This window comes from Rutilus rutilus (assembly GCF_951802725.1).
Source record: "Rutilus rutilus genome assembly, chromosome: 19".
Lineage (NCBI taxonomy): Eukaryota > Metazoa > Chordata > Actinopteri > Cypriniformes > Leuciscidae > Rutilus > Rutilus rutilus.
In genome coordinates, this window is record NC_140232.1 from 13,576,434 (window position 1) to 13,597,657 (window position 21,224).

Here is a 21,224-nt window from a genome sequence, read left to right on the forward strand (position 1 = left end):
AATGCACATGATTATTCTTGCATAAATAGCAGCTACGCTAGTCATTTTCTATTTGCTTCTCTGTTTTATCTTGGGATGTCCATCCTGACCTGAGGTAACTAGAGAGTATGTCAGCTCCAGTTTGGATCCAGCCTATTATGAAGACTTCAGATGCCCAGCACCTATACATTACTTCAATGAGCTCATTGTTTCTGCATTAAATGATTACATTGTTTAAATTAATACTTTTTTTTTTTTCGCTAACTGTGATTTTGTATGTACATTTTTGAAATATACATAACTTAAAACAGTTGCCTCTGATAACAGATCACTCTAAATTGTAATGTGGACTCATGCATTTTCTGTAAAGCTGCTTTGAAATTATGTGTATTGTGAAAAACACTACAAATAAAGGTGAATTGAATTTGAAACAGATGAGTGTATCTATTAACAAAAAATAATTATTTTATTTATCAAAATAAACTGAAAATAGTACAAACTTTGCTAAAGTGATTGTTTTGAGCACGTATTAACTTAGAAATTATTAAAAACATAACATTTTAGTTTAAATATTTTCATCAATACTTTGTGCCTTTTGCCACTTGCTGGTGAGCCTTTTTTAGGAACTTGCCATCTCTTAAATTTATACATTTTTTAAACAAACAAGCAAACAAACAAACAAACAAACAAATTTATATTGCATTTCATAAAAACCTCACTGCTCACATTCACTTCTGCTTCTAGACAACAGACGATAAAAGCACTACTTCACATTAATAGCAAATCGCATAAAGTATGTTAAATATTCCGACATTTCTTATCTAACCACATGAAGTCCATAGCCTAATGTCCACAGATTATTGTCTGTGTATGCTTTCTCTTGATAGCCTACTCAGCAGATTTATGGCAAAAGATTCCAGTTGAGATCCACTTTCCTGCAGAGTCTAGGTGTATCTTAGAGTTTAGTCATAATTACAACTTGTAAGCTTGGAATTTCCAAGTTTATAATTTAAATTTAAGGCTGGTTCGACTGGCGCAGCACAGACCGATCGGTGAATGACATCAAAATACCGCGAGAGCGAATAGAGAGCAGATGGCTTGTATGCTTTTCAATCGCTCTCGCGATACTTTGATGTCATAAACCGATCGTTCTGTGCAGAGCGGCGATTCAGTGCTGCGTTCCAGTCCACTGTTAGACACGCACTTGCAAACTTCCCTAAGCACTTCCCCTTGGGGGAATCCCTGCCGCCATTTTGAAGTGCGTTCCACTTCGTGAAGTGGACGAGGGAAGTTTATATGGACAGACCCTCGTTCCCTCGATTTTGACCGAGGGAGAGAGTCTGCTTCAAATGTACACTTCAGGCACCTATGTCCCACAATGCAGTACGATTGTGACGTCACTACATAGCTCGTCTAATCACCACCACACAGAAAACTCTATGATATATTAATTATATATATATATATTTTTTTAAACAACCCAAACACACCTATAAACATTTGGATGCTGCATTAAACAAATTATTAAAGGAAAAAAAAAATGTAAGTAATACACAGCTCCACAGCTGATTCCAAGTGATCAAGGGCTTAGGAAGTTCCAGTTTCCGCCAGTAGTGGGCACTTGCAATGACGTACATCCGAGTGAACGAGACGGAGGGAAGTTTGCAAGTGAAGGGCATGACAATTTTGGACTGGAACGCAGCCCAAGTCGAACAATCCTTTAGAAAGCTCCGACTTGCACCAGTGATCGCTGAACCACCTGACCACTGCGTTGATTGTGCTGCCATAGAAACTAACGTCTCATAATTACAGTAATTATTTCGATATAGCCTACATCGTGAACGCAGCGATCTGCTCCTCCAACCCTACATGCATCAAACACCTGAACAAGCTAATCAAGTTCTTTAAGATTAGGCTAGAAAGCTGCAGGTGAGTATCATTAGGGTTGGAGTTGCCCAGACTTTTGATCTTTAAAAACGCGTTCGCTTTAAACCATTTTAATGCAGTGTTTGAATGCGGGATCCAGCAACAGTTTTTCATTGTAGTTTTGCGTGCTAGCGCTTCTTCCAGCAGAGTTCGTGAGTTCGCAGGTCGAGAGGATGACAGCTCACGTGTACTGCTCGTTGAGTGCTGTTTTATTGTGTCTTTGTGCATGTTTGAGCACAACAGACGCTGGACTCGCAGGTGAGACGATCTTTTATGAAGGTAAAAGAGTAGCGAAACTCGAGAGCACGTAGGGGAGAGCGGGGCACAAAGTAACGCTTTTTGACTTTCTCAGTTTGTGTAAATCTACTTCGGGTTCAGAGTATTTATTTTTTCCCACATTCATTTCACGCATGTCTAGTAGGCTACAATCATGTGGTTTTGTTTTATTAATACAGTATATACTTTTTTCTTGATATACCCCGAAAGAATGGAAGTGAAATGTGACAACATGCCCCATAGGTGGGGTACATTATAACATGTGAGGGGCACATTGTAACATTACCATATGACAGCTTAAAATGTTATTTGATCTAATAAAAAAAAAACTAAAAAAACAAGACAAACTAAAATATTTTCTAAATAAAATACAATTACTCACTTTTTCATATAAAATAATGGATTTTTTTAATTTTTTTTTTTATAATTAAATATAAACTAATTTGAGTTTTGACTACGAACACAGGAAAACACTAGCCTTGAAATCCAGACCTAAATCTAAAAGATTAATGGTCTGGCGTGGAGTAATGAGAATCGGCCAGCTCAAGGGGCGGCACCAAGCATGTATTTGAAAATCTCACTGCACGCAATAGGGTATATGTCGAACGTCGCATTACGAAACCGGAAAACAGAACGCATCGCTTCCGGTTCAGGTCTTTTGTATGTGCTTCTTGCATTTTTTTACTGTTTTACTCAAGATAACTTAAAAGGAGCGAGCAAAGATGATCATAACCAATGTCCCTCGCATGTGAAGATCGATATTTAAAAGTAAAAAAAATTAAAAAATCTTCACACTAACGTTTAGATATTTAAATAGAATAAAATGCCAATAACAAAGTGAGATAGGTAGGTTAGCTGATTACCTTAAAATTCCATAGATATCGGCGTCAGTTCATACGGCTGTTAACACTTTCTATGACAAGCGGATGCGATAAGACCAGGTTTCCGGTTTCGTCATGCGACGTTCGACATATACCCAATTGACCCTTCGCTAAGCCCCGCCCTCCTTAGTTACTGTTGCTACGCCTGTCAAGCTTTTGCGCCTGGCACGTCTCTTACAGTATGTATGCACCGGTTCAGACATTCCCAAGGAGATAATTAGTCATTTTTGGCGAACAGGTGAAAATCTGAGAGAGCAAGACAAAAGGGACTGCAGTATGCATTCGAGGGATATATCCACGACATAATATGCAAACGATTAGAGAATAATTTCATACGCTGACCATTCAAATGGGAAACACACAAATTGAGGAACAGCTATGTGCATGCACAGCAGGGTGAGTGAAATTTGAAAATCTAATATTTATAAATCAAACAGCTTATCCATAAGTATTGTGGAATAAACACAAGACATTAGCCTGACCACTTTGCAATGATAACATTCTCCCGCTTATATTTTTAGTGCGCCAGGCTACAGCTCACACGTCGTGGGTCACATAAGTGATTAACGTTACTGTTATGAATTGATTAAGTTTGCATACCAACCTTTTCCTTTGAGATCTCCGGCAAGCCCCCTGATGTTCCCTCCTTTTACTAACTACCTTTTACTTATACTAGAACTAACACCGGGAGAGTCGAGATCGGATTGGGGTACTAGTTTAGCCGTCGATTAACAAAATGCTGAAATATATTTTTAAGTAACGTTAAGTTATGTCAGTGAACCTCCGTCTTGCCTTTAATCACACTGCTTGATCCACGAGCTGGACAATAACTTTATTCTAGAGCTGCTATAAAGCCAAAACACTTTACTTTTAATTTCCTATTATCAATGTAAAGCTGCTTTGGAACAATCTACATTGTTAAAAACGCTATATAAATGAAGATGACGCCCGGCATTTCTCCCCTTTGGTTTTAGGTTTCGGGAAGGGAACAAAATCCACCACCCCGTCCAAACTTTTTCGATACCGGGTATCAGATTTGCACAATCCATACGCATAACGCTTGGGCATGTTTCCCTCGCTCGAAAGCTTGCCAGACCTCCCGCGCCTAGTTACGGTTGCTAAGCCACGATTGGCCAGTGGCGGTTTTCGGGCGTGGCTTAGCCAAGGGTCAATTGGATAACAGTATGACCAATCACAACAAGTTATCGCTTAGCTACTAGTGGAGCTAACTGGTAGATCAGACTCTAACCCATAGACAGTAAAAGAAAGCTCTTACCGTATCCGGTCGGCAAAACAGCAAAAACGCCTTTCTTGCAAAGGAACAATTCGAGCGCCGTCTTCTGTTATCTCGCCTCTGGCCCGCCTATATCAGATAACCTGATGTGATTGGTGCAGCTCAGATAGAGGGGCATATTTAATGAGCATCATTACTCGACACCAGAGTAACTCGCTGAGCAAAATCAACTTGTGCTCTCGTGAGAACTCTGGATTACCAGGGTAGGAAAACAGTATACAACATGGTTCAAAACAAATAAATAATTAGTAATTTCTGAACATTGACTCTCAGTCTTTATTCACCTTTTTCTCATGTTTTCTCAATAGAATTAATAAAAGTATAGAATATAATAACATATTTCTAATAGGGGCATTGTAACGCAGTGTGACAAAAAAGGCTGGATTTAAACCCAGCTAGTGTCTTCTGCTAGTTAGTGAAGTATTAAAGAACTATCTCAACTGTTAAATAACATATTGGAGATTAAAATAATATCAGATATGTCTAATTTTAAATGTCTATGGATATCTTAAAAAAAAAGTATGTATGTATGTATGTATGTATGTATGTATGTATGTATGTATGTATGTATGTATGTATGTATGTATGTATGTATGTAAAAAATCTGACATTGAAATTTGCACTCGCAGACAATAGTCACAAACCTGTATTATGAATCTGAAGCTGCAGACAAGTAGTCACAAATGTGTAAAATGCATTCACAGAAATGCAATGACAGACACAAACTTGTAATATATATGGCTACTTTTGCATTTAATCTTACATTCACATTTGCAGTACAACCTCAACTAGGCACTTGCAACTTCTAAAATCTGTCACTGCAATTTCTAATTTCACGTCTGGACTTTTGCTACTCTTTTCGCAATATATTATGTGCAAAACTAAATTGCAGTGACAGATGTGACAAGTTTCGCACCTACATCACACATTACAGACATGCATAAACGTGGATATGTTCTACATACCAGTCTTTCAAACTCCTTGATTTTGCTTAAAGTCCCCCTGAAGTAAATGTTAACCCCTAAAACTCCTCTTTGATCACCAAAATTATATTTTAAATGTTTTTTTTTTTTATTTTTTTTTATATAATACAAAAAATTACTTCATGCCTTAAAATAGTTTGAATGTAACTCTACCACCTTGCCTCATTAAAGCTAGGGTAGGTAATCCTGTTCAGAAACACTTTTTTTTACACTGGGTGAAATGGTCCTTCCATCCTGAGAGTAGTCAATACATTGTGTTCAGAAAAAGGAATGAAAACTATCAGACCTCTGTAGCAGCTGCAGGACAGTAAAAACTCTGACCAATCACTGCCACTCGGTCTGAGTGTAAAGAACCAATCAGATGCCTTCATGTCTCGTGCTGTCACTCACTCTCGCAACCATGGCTACCACCCCTGTTGCTAGATCTGCCCATATACGCGCGCACCCGTTTGATTTGAGGAGTGCAAGTCAAGAGATGCGCGGAACCTATGAAGAGTAAAATTATGGCAGAGAAAGAGCATTCAAAATTCAAAGCACCTGCATATTCAGTCAGCGAAGGCAAACAAGGCAAAAACTACTTCCTCGGTCCCTGCCCGCACTCTTGAACGACCTCCTCTGCTTCGCCCTCAACCCCGGACCGGTCTTCGAACCGACGATGAGGTACTTGTCACCGGACTGTAACGTTAGTCCTCATCAGAGACAACAATGCTTTCATCATGGAAACTCTTACATGCAAAACACCGTATATGTTATGAATCTAACACGAAATTCACCTTCATCACAGTGTAACTGATGGTAATGGAAAAACATGTATCAATGCAACCTGTTTTTAGCTTTGCCTTATAAATATAGCTCGTTAGCTATAAATATAGCTCGTTAGCGAATCAAACAAAGTAGCCTATATTTTAAACTTTACCAGTATCGATATGCTAGCTTGATAGTGAGTACTAAAATAAATCTTATTTGTTTATATTCATAGTGATAAAGTTAGGTATTTTATTACATGTGATTCTGACATGATGTCACTGTATGCACTGCGCTCCTTCCTCTCCACTCGTCTCAGGTAATAAATGCGTCTTGTTCCAGCTGAGCATGAGCGTTTGGCGTCGCGCGTTCATGTGTTTTGGGGGCGTGGCTTTGGAAGGAGCTCAGAAGGGAGGGGGTGGGAGTGAATGGAAATAATGAGCTGTGTTTATTGCAGATTAAAAGGTCTACAGTCACTCGATTTTTATACTCTCTTTTTCAGAGCACTTACATTTTAATTATGTATTGGTATGTAAAGACAGTTTAAACAAATTTGAAAATATAAAATTTTATAAAAATCCTACCTACCCTACCTTTAAATATACGCTGTTTTATGAATATACAAATTGGCCCCGCCTCCACTCACTCTCACCACCTCAGAGATCCACTCGTTGACCAATCACACGTTGATGTGATTGGTTACAAGGTAGTTTGTGATGTCAGAAACACCAGCGATTTCATATACTTTTTCAAAGGTTTTTGAGACTGTCTTTGGTTCACTGCAGTTAAAAAAAAAAAAAAAACTCTGCAATGGTGTTGACTTCTGAATTTTGCACATGATTTATCTTAAAGCATATTAAAAACTCCACAATGACATAGCCAACATTTAAAAGCTTGATTTTTACAAGGGGACTTTAACAGCTTAATATGTAATCTGTATATGCACAAAGTATAATAAAAAATATTTAAAACATTTTTTGCAGGCTTTAATAAAATGTTATTTAATAACATTAGTTATAAGCGTTTTCCAGTAAGTGCCTCAGGCTTGCATAGTATTGCCAACTCACTCATCAGACTCCTCTGTAATCCTCAGCTAACTTCGACAGCTGGTTGAACCGGCTCATTTGGTACTTTTTTATTCGGACGTGCTACTTCAGCTTGGAACTAAAGTTCAATTTAGTTTGATTAATGAAATGGTGTCATGAGAAAAGTCTGTTGAACCAATGGGATCACCTGGGGTCCTAAAGGAGACCCGATTACTGGGAGGACTCGATTTCTCACCACACCGGCTCGACCGGTTACTTCCTATATACCGGCTCGAATAAACGATTCGTTCAAGAACCGAACATCACTATAAATGACTTACTTTGCAAAAAAACACTATTAGAATACAGTTATCCCTAAAATTCCAGTTATAGGGGCAAAATGCCCCTCAATGAGCTTTTGTCTTATAATATGTTTAAGTTAAGCACACAAGCAAGAGTGCTGTTTTTTTGCACATGGGATAGTAATTTGATACAGGTCAATAAACAAGTTAATATCGTGAATTACAATTTGTCAACAATCTAAATGTTTTTTTTGTATTTATTTATTTATTTTTATTTCCACCTCTATTTTGCCAACAAAAATGGTTCTAAAGAAAGCCACTGCAAACGGTTGTGTCTCCCTCTGATCTATATTATACAGGGGTGCATTTCCCAAAACCAACTATGGTTGCAAGTTTCGTCGTTACCAATAGAGTTCATAGTTGGCCAACGCTACTTTTGGGAAACACACCCAGATCAGTGGCGTCTCCACGCATGCTTCGTTCCTGAATGAATCAGCTATTTGAACAAATTGTTTAAATGACTAATGATTCATTAAGGCTGTGACTTGCTGCCACCTACTGGCAGTTTTATTTTCATATTTAAAGTGTCATAACCCCCTGTTTTAGCCTGGTTGTTCACACCTCTAATGCCGAGTTCACACTGAGCCTGATTTTTCACTCGCCGACAGGCTTTGGGAGATCGCCGACAAGTGCCCGAAATCACCGATGCCGTGAGATATTTGGCATGCTAAATATCTGGACCTGTCAGAGATTCAAAATCCTGCTGTGTGAATGTGTTCTGACTGAAACCTACATCGGCGATGACCTACAGCCAATGAAAGAGCAAGAAACAGGACAGCGGGATGTTCGGGGAGGAGTTATAGACCAGAATATCAGTATTTTAATAGATTTATATACAATAATATTAAACAGAAACAAAGCACAAACATTTGCTTGAACAGCAGCACATTGCCAAATTATTTATTTACCCCCAACTCTCTTTGCTGAACACACAATCCTTGCTCCCCTCGTCTCCCCAACCATTTCCTCCTGCATTTTTTTTTTTTCTCCTTTTCACTGCAAATCAACGCACAGACAATTTGGATCGCAAATCTTCTTGCAGGCTATCATTTTTACTAACCATTTCAGTCTTGCACGCGTGATCTTGCGTTATTTCCTTATCACTTCTCGCGTGTGTTTGGTTGTGAAACGTAGTTTGCGAACCAGACAGAAGTTGTCAGCGATTCTTCTTTTGTAAAGTCATGCGGTGTGAATCTCCTGTCACAGATCCATCATTCAGTGTGCAGCAACTGAATGTTACCTCAGAAAGTCGAGAGAACTGATGAGAACAGGCAGCTGACACAGCATTGCGTGTACTACCGAACGTACAGGTACAGCCACGGTCGCTTTGGCCGGCTAGTATTTATAGCATAGGGGGCTGGGATGCTTCGGATTCTAGAGAGCATTTGATTGGACAGAAGATGTGATGAGAAGCTGAAGTCCGCGGTGACGCCATAAAAATCCGTGATCCATTTGAGCGGAAGTGAGAGACTGTAAGTTTTGAATGCTTATATCTCCTAAATGCAAATTTTGTCATTGGTTTGGAACACACCAGCTTACTTATAACATTAAGGCTACCATTCATCCTAAGAGCTAAAAACTTAATTGATTTCAGGGGGCCTTTAAGGGCTAGAAACAATTCTTTTTTTCACCCTGTTTTTTTTTTTTTTTTTTTTTCAGGAGAATTATGGCACAACCTACTTTTTCAAACTCCTTTTAGGACGGCTCATCCAATTTTCATGAAAATCGAATCAGATCATCTACAGACCATTGCTGGCAAAAAATGATCAAAAAGATCAAAAGATTTTGGATTAACCCAACCGTTCTCAAATAGTGCGCAAACTAATTTGATGAAGAGCACGCCAAATTGGACCAATTTGCCACGCATATTCAGACCAAACTTGGCAAATGTCTTCACAAGCGCATGACCTGAGGCTACATGCAGCATTTCAGCACAACGCCACCTACTGGTCAGACGATATGAAAAATATTGGAATTTGCTTATAACTTATGAATGATTTTATAAACCTTGTCTCTTCTAATTTCAGTGCATCATGCTGATTCGAATGAAATCTGCCATTTGGAATTTTGACCTAAAATTTTGTATTTTAAGAACACATTAGATTATTACTCGTATTACTATTATAAACTAGGTATGTGTCTTCAGGACTATGCCCCAAAGGTACTCAAAGTTGAGACAGTGCCACCTTGTGGTCAAAAGTTATAATGAAATTTCCAAAAATGCGAATAACTTTTTATTAATTTTCCCTATTTTAATGAAACTGGTCTTGATAGATATGGAGGTAAAATGACAAATGTTTTTGAAACAAAAGCTTCTGTAAATTGTTCATGCAGGTGTCAGGCATGATGCACACTTTTTAGATGGGCCTATATTAAAATAAATATGAGATCATGCGGTAGGCCTACTGAAAAAATAGCAACAGGCGACAGGGACGAGCCATTATTTAAAATTGGAATTTCTTTGGGAACTTTTGGGATATTGTAAGTACACAACTGCAGGAAATATATCACTGTGCAAGTGTTTTTTTTTTTGTTTTTTTTTTACAAAAATACATATTACATATTGTAGCTTTAATGAAAACGTGTGTGAATGTTTTGAACTGAAATATTCACATCTTAAATATACAACAATGTTGAATTTCAGCCCATAAAAATTCAAGCAGGGTTAATGCAATGCATATTTTTTTAGAGTAAAAAAGTCTTCAAGTTTTTGTTTCAAACATTTGTCGTTATTTTACTTCCATAGATGGATACTTGGGTCATGCCGAGAACAATGATACCAATTATTCCATATTTGCTTGAAGTTGCTGGCCGACATTTTGAATATCTTTGCAAACCTGCTTTTTTCAGCCATTTTGATTCAAATAATCTAAAAAACATCTTTAATAATTATTGTTGCTGTTTATCTGAAGCTCCCAGCCATGCTTGCATGTTACATTGTTCCTTTTTGTGCTTGGCCCAAATATATTCAGAAAAGTATTCAGCCGATAGCACAGTTTCAAGCACAGGATGGCTTTAGAAAATGAATATAGATGATTAATACTTAAAATTAGAGGTCGCCCGAGAGTGGATTTTACCTATATTTAGGTTTGACCATACACGCTGATAACTGATTATTCAACCGATATCTTTTAAAATGGATACTGGATTAAAAAAAAACAACACTCCAAGTAAAACAGTGCTGAACTTAAATGTGCTGAATGATATAAATATTAATATATTAAAATGAGAAGTTCTACAGAACGAACTCTACAGAAAATAATTTAAACATTAAAATATTACAGGTCAAATGCGTTTCTTTAGCTATAACCTTAAAACATATGTAAATTTCAAGGTAACACTTGGCAAGGCCCATTTGTTAACAAGGATGTATTAGTTAGCTTTCATGAACTATAAGCATTGTGCAATATTACTGCATGTATTAATATTTGAGCAATACAATTGTACCTTGATAATTCCTGCTAGTTCATAGTACATTAACTAAGGTAATAACAGAAAAATAACAATTAAAACTCAATTTAAAATGTATTAGTAAATGCTGAAATTGACAAACTAACAATGAATAACACTTCTACAACATTTATTAACCTCAGTTAATGCTAAAAATGGAATCTTTTTTTAAAAGTGTTACAATTTCATATAAATCCAAAGAGTCATGCTTAAATATGGCCATATTTAAATATCTTGGCTAGAGCATTAACATTACATAAATGTAGACATATTAAATGTATAATCTCTAACTTTATTTGCTTCGATCTTAGAACACTTGATGATTATCTAATCAAAATAACAATATATTGTAGTGATAAAAAAAAAAAGAGAACTTGAACATGCTTCTGATTTGTTTTTTTTCTGTCGGCTGCATGAACATATCAATGTTTTAACTGCTTGAGGTAACAGTCCTCTCAGACTCGACAGCAACATACTTCTGTTCTTTCTCTGCGAATGCAGCATCTAGTCAACAAATTAACTGCTTTATAATGAAATGGCAACATGGACTGTAGTGTTCTGTATTCATACCGTTTCGCTGTCAGTGCTTTAAATGAGCATCTGAATTGTCAGCGCACTCTGTGCTGCCGCCTCACGTGTTAACGTAAACTCAGCCAGTGATAGTTTTTATTTGGCCTCTAGAGGCCGCTCTCGCTCTGTGTCATACCAGTAGTCTCTTCTCAGCACTCTCGTGCTGTGTAATGACAGTGCACTCTTTTCAGCCGTTCCAGCAACGGATGCAACCTGGAAAAACAATCGGTGTAGTTTTTCCTGGTTGGAAAACTATCCCGAGCCTCCAGTGACGCCTGCTGCTGAACTGCCCGAGCCTCCAGTGACGCCTGCTGCTGAACTGCCCGAGCCGCCAGTGACGCCTGCTGCTGAACTGCCAGTGACGCCTGCTGCTGAACTGCCCGAGCCTCCAGTGACGCCTGCTGCTGAACTGCCCGAGCCTCCAGTGACGCCTGCTGCTGAACTGCCCGAGCCTCCAGTGACGCCTGCTGCTGAACTGCCCGAGCCACCAGTGACGCCTGCTGCTGAACTGCCCGAGCCTCCAGTGACGCCTGCTGCTGAACTGCCCGAGCCTCCAGTGACGCCTGCTGCTGAACTGCCCGAGCCGCCAGTGACGCCTGCTGCTGAACTGCCCGAGCCTCCAGTGACGCCTACTGCTGAACTTCCCGACCCTCCAGTGAACACTGGAACCGAACTGCCCAAGCCACCAGTGACGCCTGCTGCTGAACTTTCCGAACCTCCAGTGACGCCTGCTGCTGAACTGCCTGAGCCACCAGTGACGCCTGCTGCTGAACTTTCCGAACCTCCAGTGACGCCTGCTGCTGAACTGCCCGAGCCACCAGTGACGCCTGCTGCTGAACTGCCCGAGCCTCCAGTGACGCCTGCTGCTCAACTTCCCGAACCTCTAGTGACGCCTGCTGCTGAACTGCCCGAGCCACCAGTGACACCTGCTGCTGAACTGCCCGAGCCTCCAGTGACGCCTGCGGCTGAGCTGCCCGAACCTCCAGTGAAGACTGGCACCGAACTGCCCAAGCCACCAGTGACACCTGCTGCTCAACTTCCCGAACCTCTAGTGACGTCTGCTGCTGAACTGCCCAAGCCACCAGTGACCCCTGCTGCTGAACTGCCCGAGCCTCCAGTGAAAACTGGCACCGAACTGCCTAAGCCACCAGTGACGCCTACTGCTGAACTTCCCGAACCTCTAGTGACGTCTGCTGCTGAACTGCCCAAGCCACCAGTGACGCCTGCTGTTGAACTGCCCGAGCCTCCAGTGAAGCCTGCTGATGAACTGCCCGAGCCTCCGGTGAAGACTGGCACCGAACTGCCCAACCCACCAGTGACCCCTGCTGCTGAGCCTCTCGCGGAGCCTGTCGGCAAACAGCCCGAGCCTCCAGTGGAGCCTGCCACCGAACTGCCCAAGCCACCAGTGACTCCTGCTGCTGAGCTGCCCAAGCCACCAGTGACACCTGCTGCTGAACTGCCCGAGCCTCCACTGAAGACTGGCACCGAACTGCCTATGCCACCAGTGACGCCTACTGCTGAACTTCCCGAACCTCCAGTGACGCCTGCTGCTGAACTGCCTGAGCCTCCAGTGAAGCCTGCCACGATACTGCCCAAGCCACCAGTGACGCCTTCTGCTGAACTGCCTGAGCCTCCAGTGAATCCTGTCGGCGAACCGCCCCAGCGTCCAGTGAAGCCTGCCCCCGAACCCCCCAAGCCAGCCGCCAAGCCTCCAGTCGAGCCGGCCGACAAGCCTCCAGTGAAGCCGGCCACCGAACCCCCCAAGCCTCCAGTGAAGCCGGCCGCCGAACCCCCCAAGCCTCCAGTGAAGCCTGCCCCCATGCCTCCAGTGAAGCCGGCCGCCGAACCCCCCAAGCCTCCGGTGAAGCCTGCCGCCGAACCCCCAAAGCCTCCAGTGAAGCCGGCCGCCGAACCCCCCAAGCCTCCAGTGAAGCCTGCCGCCGAACCCCCCAAGCCTCCAGTGAAGCCTGCCCCCAAGCCTCCAGTGAAGCCGGCCGCCGAACCCCCCAAGCCTCCGGTGAAGCCTCCAGTGAAGCCTCCAGTGAAGCCTCCAGTGAAGTCTGCCGCCGAACCCGCCAAGCCTCCGGTGAAGCCTGCCGCCGAACCCGCCAAGCCTCCGGTGAAGACTGCCCCCAAACCTCTGGTGAAGCCTGCCGCCAAACCTCTGGTGAAGCCTGCCCCTAAGCCTCCAGTGAAGCCTGCCGCCGAACCCGCCAAGCCTCCAGTGAAGCCTGCCCCCAAGCCTCCAGTGAAGCCTGCCGCCGAACCCACCAAGCCTCCAGTGAAGCCGGCCGCCGAACCCGCCAAGCCTCCAGTGAAGCCTGCCGCCAAGCCTCCAGTGAAGCTGGCTGCCGAACCCCCCAAGCCTCCAGTGAAGCCGGCCCCCGAACCCCCCAAGCCTCCAGTTAAGCTGGCCCCCAAGCCTCCAGTTAAGCTGGCCCCCAAGCCTCCAGTGAAGCTGGCCCCCAAGCCTCCAGTGAAGCCTGCCGCCGAACCCGCCAAGCCTACAGTGAAGCCTGCCCCCAAGCCTCCAGTGAAGCCGGCCACCGAACCCGCCAAGCCTCCGGTGAAGCCTGCCGCCGAACCCGCCAAAACTCCAGTGAAGCCTGCCGCCAAGCCTCCAGTGAAGCTGGCTGCCGAACCCCCCAAGCCTCCAGTGAAGCCTGCCGCCAAGCCTCCGGATAAGCCTGCCCCCAATCCTCCAGTGAAAGAGAACAGTGAAGATTCAAGTGATCCCCACAAGCCTCTTTTGAAGCTTTCCGCCATACTGTACAAGCCTCTATTGAAGCCTGCCTCCAGTAAAGCTTTCCACTGATCCGCCCAAGTCCATTTTGCATAATGCATAGACTACTGGCATTCTCCTACTGATCAATTCAGTACTTTATTCATATGGCATTGTTTCCCTGTTAACCAAATAAATTTGTTTAATAAGATCCCTTTCTCTGTGGGGTTTCTTTTCCCATGAAAAAGATATTTATTGAAGAGTTTGTGTTTTTGGTATGCCAGGGTTCCCCAAGACCCAAATACTCAAAACGTCTTGCAACGAAAGAGCTCGGTTTCCATCCTCTCCAGGAGTTTGGCAGCAAAAGGTTCAAAATAATTGTCAGCAAAAAACATGACCATGATGGTGTGAAGAGAAATTTAGTTATGTTGTCAATAAGCAAGTCATGAAATTACCAAAAAGTGCCGCTAAGTTACATAACTAGTAATTTGTGTTAACTGGGAAGGATTTTCATGCAGGTGTGCTATTCATTGGGAGCAGTTTTCAGAGGTTTCAGTAAAACCAGATAGTGTTCCAATGTACCGTCCACAGTACTCTGAATAGTTTTGCACCTAAAATTTGCAACTCAAATTAAAAACTAAACATGTCACATATCTTTGGAAAGCTGAGACTCTTGTGACTCAAACGATGTAAACCATTTTAATATACATTTAACACAGCAGGTACAATCATAGCAGGTACAATCATAACCAAATAATCTACAACAAATATGAAGGAAGTCACCTATAAAGCCTCCTGTTAGTCCACTGATCCATAACATTACAACAAAAATGGTTTAGTTACACTGTAAAAGGTCCAGACAATCAAATTCAGTGAAATATTTAGTCCATAACACAATTATCAATAAACATCCACGGAATGTAGTAGTATGATTTCAAGTTAGCCAACAGAGCTATCCCATCTTTGACGCATTCTGTTTAGATTATTTTCACATGTAAACATTACAGATTTTTTTTGTGTCAAAATGGCCACTTACCCCTGAACTTTTGATTGACAGCTCATTTGAGCCAATCGGTTCATACAAGAGGTGTCACCCGGCAGCAATAGCCAAACAGTGCACAGTAAGTGAGGGTACCTCCCTCACTTTGATGGACAGTAGATCGATCCAGAGTTTGCAAATGACTGGCTTATCTGATAGCCAATGAACTTCTGAAAAGATTGATATGCAGTTTTAGTGGGACGAATCAACATATCGACCACAGAAGTCTGAGCGTAAAGTATCATGGTGACACATGCGTCGTGCGTAAAGTGAATACATGGCATATAGTGACTCTTGGGGATACATCAGTCTCGACAAGTAAGTGTTTTATTATATTAAATAAAAAAAAATTTATATAACAAGCCTCGGATAGTTACAGGTATGTTTACAGTAGGTCTGTCTTTAACAGTTTAAAGTTTTCATCAAAAATAAAATACTATGAAAATAGTTTGACTTTTTTTTCACTTGATTTAGTCTAGTTAGTCTTGTATCAAACACAATATGATTTTCGTTGATCGAGATCTGGCAGCAGCAGCACATTTTTCCTCTTGGTCAAGCGATTCGCGGACAGCTTTCCGTGTGCATTAAATCCCCCATATGCCAGCAGCAAACCAATGAGAACGCGGGACAATGATGATGATACGTAACAGAGCATAAACTCCAAAGCTGCTGTGGATCTGCTTACCTGGAACTATCAATGAGTGGCAGATTTGAAGAAAATTACCATAGTCTGGGAAATAAATAAATTACATGCATGCGTATTACTTTAATTTGATCATGTAAGCTTTATGGTACACCTCAAACATGGGATTTTATAGTAATTTATAATAATACTAATCAGCGAGTCCACGAGTGGCTTGGGTATGCAGAGCATCGCAGCTTATGGACTGCACGCCTGGGGCCGTATTCACAAAGAATTTTAAGGCTAAAAGTAGCTCCTAACTGGCGAATTTAGGAGCAACTCCTAAAAATAATGGGCGTGTCTCTCGTAACTTTAGGACTCCTAATTTTTTTGACTAAGAGTAATTCACAAAGCATTTTAGCCCTAAAAGTAGCACCTAAGCCTGGGACAGCTTAAAAGAAGTCGAGAGGACTCCTAACTCACTAAGACCTATTCACAAACCGCTTTTTGTGGCATTTCACGTTGCGATGTTTTGAAATGCGTACGGCGGCTACAGGAGCTTCCAATCGCGAGGGAACAATTTTGCATTGTAGGCATAACTAGGGATGCAATAACACCACCAACAATAACCAAAACTAGGCTACTCATTCATTGCATGTAAACTAATTGTAACGTTTGATTGTGAATCAAATTAAAATGTTCTTCTCTTTGCAAACGTAGGCAGAGGCATATAGTGACAGATTAATTCAATAATGTTGCAAAGATATTGCATCAATCCATATGTTTCATTAGGCTATTAGGCTATTTGTTTTTCCTTACTCTTTATTCATTTAGGCTATTTATTCAGTTATTCATCATCTTCTGTCCTTCGCACTACTTGTGTAGCGCACGCATTCTCAGACCTGTCACCTGTCACTCATCATCGTAGGGGAGGGGTTTGGAATCATTCCCGCGTTACAATCATCAGCCAATCAAGGTGGTCACTTCAGTCAAGCTCGTGCATGAGTAATGACGTCATCCATAGCAACAAAAGGCTTGTTCGACTTGAACCGGCGCTGCACAGACCGATCGGTTTATGACATCAAAGTACCGCGAGAGCAATTCAAAAGCATAGGAGCCGTCTACTTTCTATTCGCTCTCGCGGTATTTTGATGTCATTCACCGATCGGTCTGTGCAGCGCCGGTTCAAGTCGAACAAGCCTAAAGACTCAAGGTGTGTTCGACATCGGCTGCGGCTGGATGTAACCGATCGGCGAGAGTAGCCGCGTGCAGGCGGGGAGGAGCTGCAAATGGAGACGTGAAGTCGGACACTTTCTGGTTCCCGTAGTGACCGCTCACGTGGTGTTTGCATACTTTACCACAGCTGAAGTGAAATAAATGCAATTTTTGCCAAATAATGTTTCAGAGACATTTTCATTTAATACTTTATGTACTGCTTCACACAGCGTCTGTTTTAACAAGAATAAAGTTCAACATAAGCTACTATCAATGAAGTGGAGTCTATGTTTTTTAATCAGTTTTATTTTGATAAACATGACACAATATAACATCGCAACTACATGAAAAGAGTGTTTACTGTTATAAAAAACTGATTTGTGAGCTTTAGAGGAACTAAAGGGGTTCGAATAAACACGAAACACATGTGATCGTTGTCATGCAATGGATCTGGCCAATCGTAGAACAACTGTGTCGTCATCAGCCCTCGTGCAGCCGCTCTTGAGAAGCTGCGCTGGCTGAGTTCTCCGGCTACTCTTGAATCGCTCTCGCGGTACTTTGATGGCACACGTCACGGTCACGTGGCGTCGGCGCTGTATCAAGTCGGACAAAATTTCTAACCGGCATGCACTGCTTCAAGTCAACTGCCGATCGGTCTGCGCAGAGCTGCGTGAAGTCGATCAAGCCTTCACTCTTAGTTTAGGAGTTGTCATTTTTCTTTACTAAGAGTAGGTCTGAAAGGCGTTGTGAATAACTTTTAAGAGAAAACTCCTAGCTAAAATCTTTTAGTGCGATTTAGGAGTACTCCTAGTGGTAAGATAAAATGCTTTGTGAATACGGCCCCAGATGTGTGTATATATCAGATGGAAATGTATCTCCCAGTCACACTTAATGTTGTCACATTGTAACACTCTGCCTTATCAGTCTAATTTACATGCATTTAAATGTGTCCCAAGTGATAGTGAATCCAAATGCTTCTAACTGGAAAGGTGAGAAGAATGTGTTTCACCTGTATAGAACCTACAACTGAACATGTAAAAATAATGCATTGCATGCATTTCAACAGAATCCTAATAGAATTACTGACTTTCTTGGGCAAAACAAGAGCACCTGTAATGTCAGCACACTGTTGGACTGCTAAACAAAATACTGCATTGATGTATTTCTGATCCTGGAAATTGCCTGAGCACAGCAATCTCAGGATAAGATGGTGCAGTTTTGCTTGGAGTCAAGCTCATAAGCTCAGGCGCTGCTCTGAGTGTCTCCTCTATGTGTGTGTGTTCACACAAACACATGGGACAAATAAAAAGATATTCAAACATCTCATTCCTGGAGTCTCAGCTGAAGCAGAGGAATCAAACATCAAGGACGTACAGTGAAAAAACTAAGGCCAGCACTTCTTTTAAATGCAGTGCTCTGCTTATTAAAAAGGTGCAGTTTTGTCGTCTATGGCAGGACTTCTTGCAATGTAATAGAGGTATTTTACATACAAAATTGTAATGATTAAAACATTTACATTATATTTTACATAGGGTCCAGAAGTCTAAATTCACATGAAAATCTGGGATACAAAATTTGATGGATGAGGATCATCTCACTCACTTAAAAGGCTAGATATCCAAAGCAAGGTGACATTAAGATCGCTGTATAATAGGCTTGTTAATAATTTGTAGTTAGTAGCGTCTCTATATTTAGTTTGGGTCTCCTTAACACTGCAACAAACAATGAACTGAGACATCAGTATATGCAACTTTAAAACCAGCATAATAACTGTTGAAGTAAGTGCATAAACAGAATAAAATATAAACAAACAAAAAGAAGATGGAAAAGAGAGAATATTGCAAGAGTGTTTTGGGAGAAATGGTAAGACAAATGAAAGACTGAACATGACAGCATGAGCTCTCATCCATCCATCTCTTTCCAATACAGAGGGAAAAATGAAAATCCATTCCATTCAGCTATTTTAAACAGATAGGTTAATATTTGAATCTGCTATTTCTGTTCCAACCAGGAGAAAGATTTAAAAAATAAGATATGATATTTGAGATACAGTATATGATATATACAGTAAGATAATGAGATCAGAGATATGAGATTTAAAATACAAGATATGAGTTTTGAGATATAAAATCTGAGATATCTGGGGCCGTATTCACAAAGAATTTTAAGGCTAAAAGTAGCTCCTAACTGGCGAATTTAGGAGCAACTCCTAAAAATAATGGGCGTGTCACTCGTAACTTTAGGACTCCTAATTTTTTTGACTAAGAGTAATTCACGAAGCGTTTTAGCCCTAAAAGTAGCACCTAACCCTGGGACAGCTTAAAAGAAGTCGAGAGGACTCCTAACTCACTAAGACCTATTCACAAACCGCTTTTTGTGGCATTTCACGTTGCGATGTTTTGAAATGCATATGCAGCGGCTACAGGAGCTTCCAATCGCGAGGGAACAATTTTGCATTGTAGGCATAACTAGGGATGCAATAACGCCACCAACAACAACCAAAACTAGGCTACTCATTGCATGTAAACTAATTGTAATGTTTCATTGTGAATCAAATTAAAATGTTCTTCTCTTTGCAAACGTAGGCAGAAGCATATAGTGACAGATTAATTCAATAATGTTGCAAAGATATTGCATCAATCCATATGTTTCATTAGGCTACTAGGCTATTTGTTTTGCCTTACTCCTTATTCATTTAGGCTATTTATTCAGTTATTCATCATCTTCCGTCCTTCGCACTACTTGTGAAGCGCACGCATTCTCAGACCTGTCACCTGTCACTCATCATCGTAGGGGAGGTGTTTGGAATCATTCCCGCATTACAATCATCAGCCAATCAAGGTGGTCACTTCAGTCAAGCTCGTGCATGAGTAATGACGTCATCCATAGCAACAAAGACTCACTCTTAGTTTAGGAGTTGTCATTTTTCTTTACTAGTAGGTCTGAAAGGAGTTATGAATAACTTTTAAGAGAAAACTCCTAGCTAAAATCTTTTAGTGCGATTTAGGAGTACTCCTAGTGGTAAGATAAAATGCTTTGTGAATACGGCCCCAGATCTATAAGACGAGATTTCAGATAGATGATATAAAATAAAAAATTCAATATATACTGTATAATATGTAAGGCATAATTTAATGCATGATGTGGAGGCAAAGAACAATCCAACATGAAGCATTGACGAGTTAAAGCTGATGTTTGCAGGAAAAGTTAAAATATTGGTTAGTTTCGTCATCTACGACTCATTAGATCTAGCATTCTGTTGAATGAACCAGACCATGAATGAGCTTTTAGATATAAGATATGAGATTTGAGATATGAGATTTAAAAGACATGAGATTTAAGATGAGATTTGAGATATGAAATGTAAAATATGAGATATAAGATTGATATAATATTTGGGATATAAATTTTAGATATAAGAATTGAAATGTAAGAAATAAGCTATGAGATCTGAGACTGTATGAGATATGGGATTTGAGATATAAGATATGAGATTTGATATGATTTAAGAAGATATGAGATATAATATGAGATACGAGATTTGATCATTGCTAAGCTCCGGAATATGCTAACTGTTTCTGATGCAGAAAAAAGTTAGTTCATGCATTCATGACCTCTAGACTAGATTACTGTAATGCATTACTAGCTGGTTGTTCTGCATCATCAATAAACAATCTATAATTAGTCCAAAATGCAGCTGCTAGAGTTCTTACTAGGTCAAGAAAATATGATCATATAACACCAATTTTATCATCTCTACACTGGTGACTTATTAAGTTCCATATCAATTACAAAGTATTACTACTGACCTATAAGGTCCTAAATGGTTTAGCTCCTGTGTATTTAACTGATCTTCTGTCGCCTTACAATCCATCACGCTCTTTAAGATCACAAAACTCTGGGCTTCTGGTAGTACCTATGGATATCTAAGTCCACTAAAGGAGGGAGAGCGTTTTCACATTTGGCTCTCTGTTTTATCCATCCTGACCTGAGGTAACTAGAGAGTATGTCAGCTCCAGTTTGGATCCAGCCTATTATGAAGACTTCAGATAACCAACACCTATACATTACTTCAATGAGCTCATTGTTTCTGCATTAAATTATTACATTGTTTAAATTAAAACTTTTTTTTTTCC

The 21,224-nt window shown here is 40.9% G+C and overlaps 2 protein-coding genes across 2 annotated transcripts in view; one reads left to right on the forward strand and one right to left on the reverse strand.

The window, feature by feature from the left end:
* LOC311277964 (transmembrane protein 132C) overlaps positions 1–21,224 on the reverse strand; it is a 348,855-nt gene that overhangs the window by 177,487 nt on the left and 150,144 nt on the right. The gene's annotated exons all lie outside the window — the stretch shown is intronic.
* LOC311277965 (uncharacterized protein) lies at positions 1,979–14,416 on the forward strand. Its single transcript, XM_084388469.1, has 2 exons — positions 1,979–2,163; positions 11,682–14,416. Exons 1-2 carry the CDS (start codon positions 2,079–2,081, stop codon positions 14,303–14,305), a joined length of 2,709 nt encoding a protein of 902 aa, XP_084244595.1. The 5' UTR covers positions 1,979–2,078; the 3' UTR covers positions 14,306–14,416.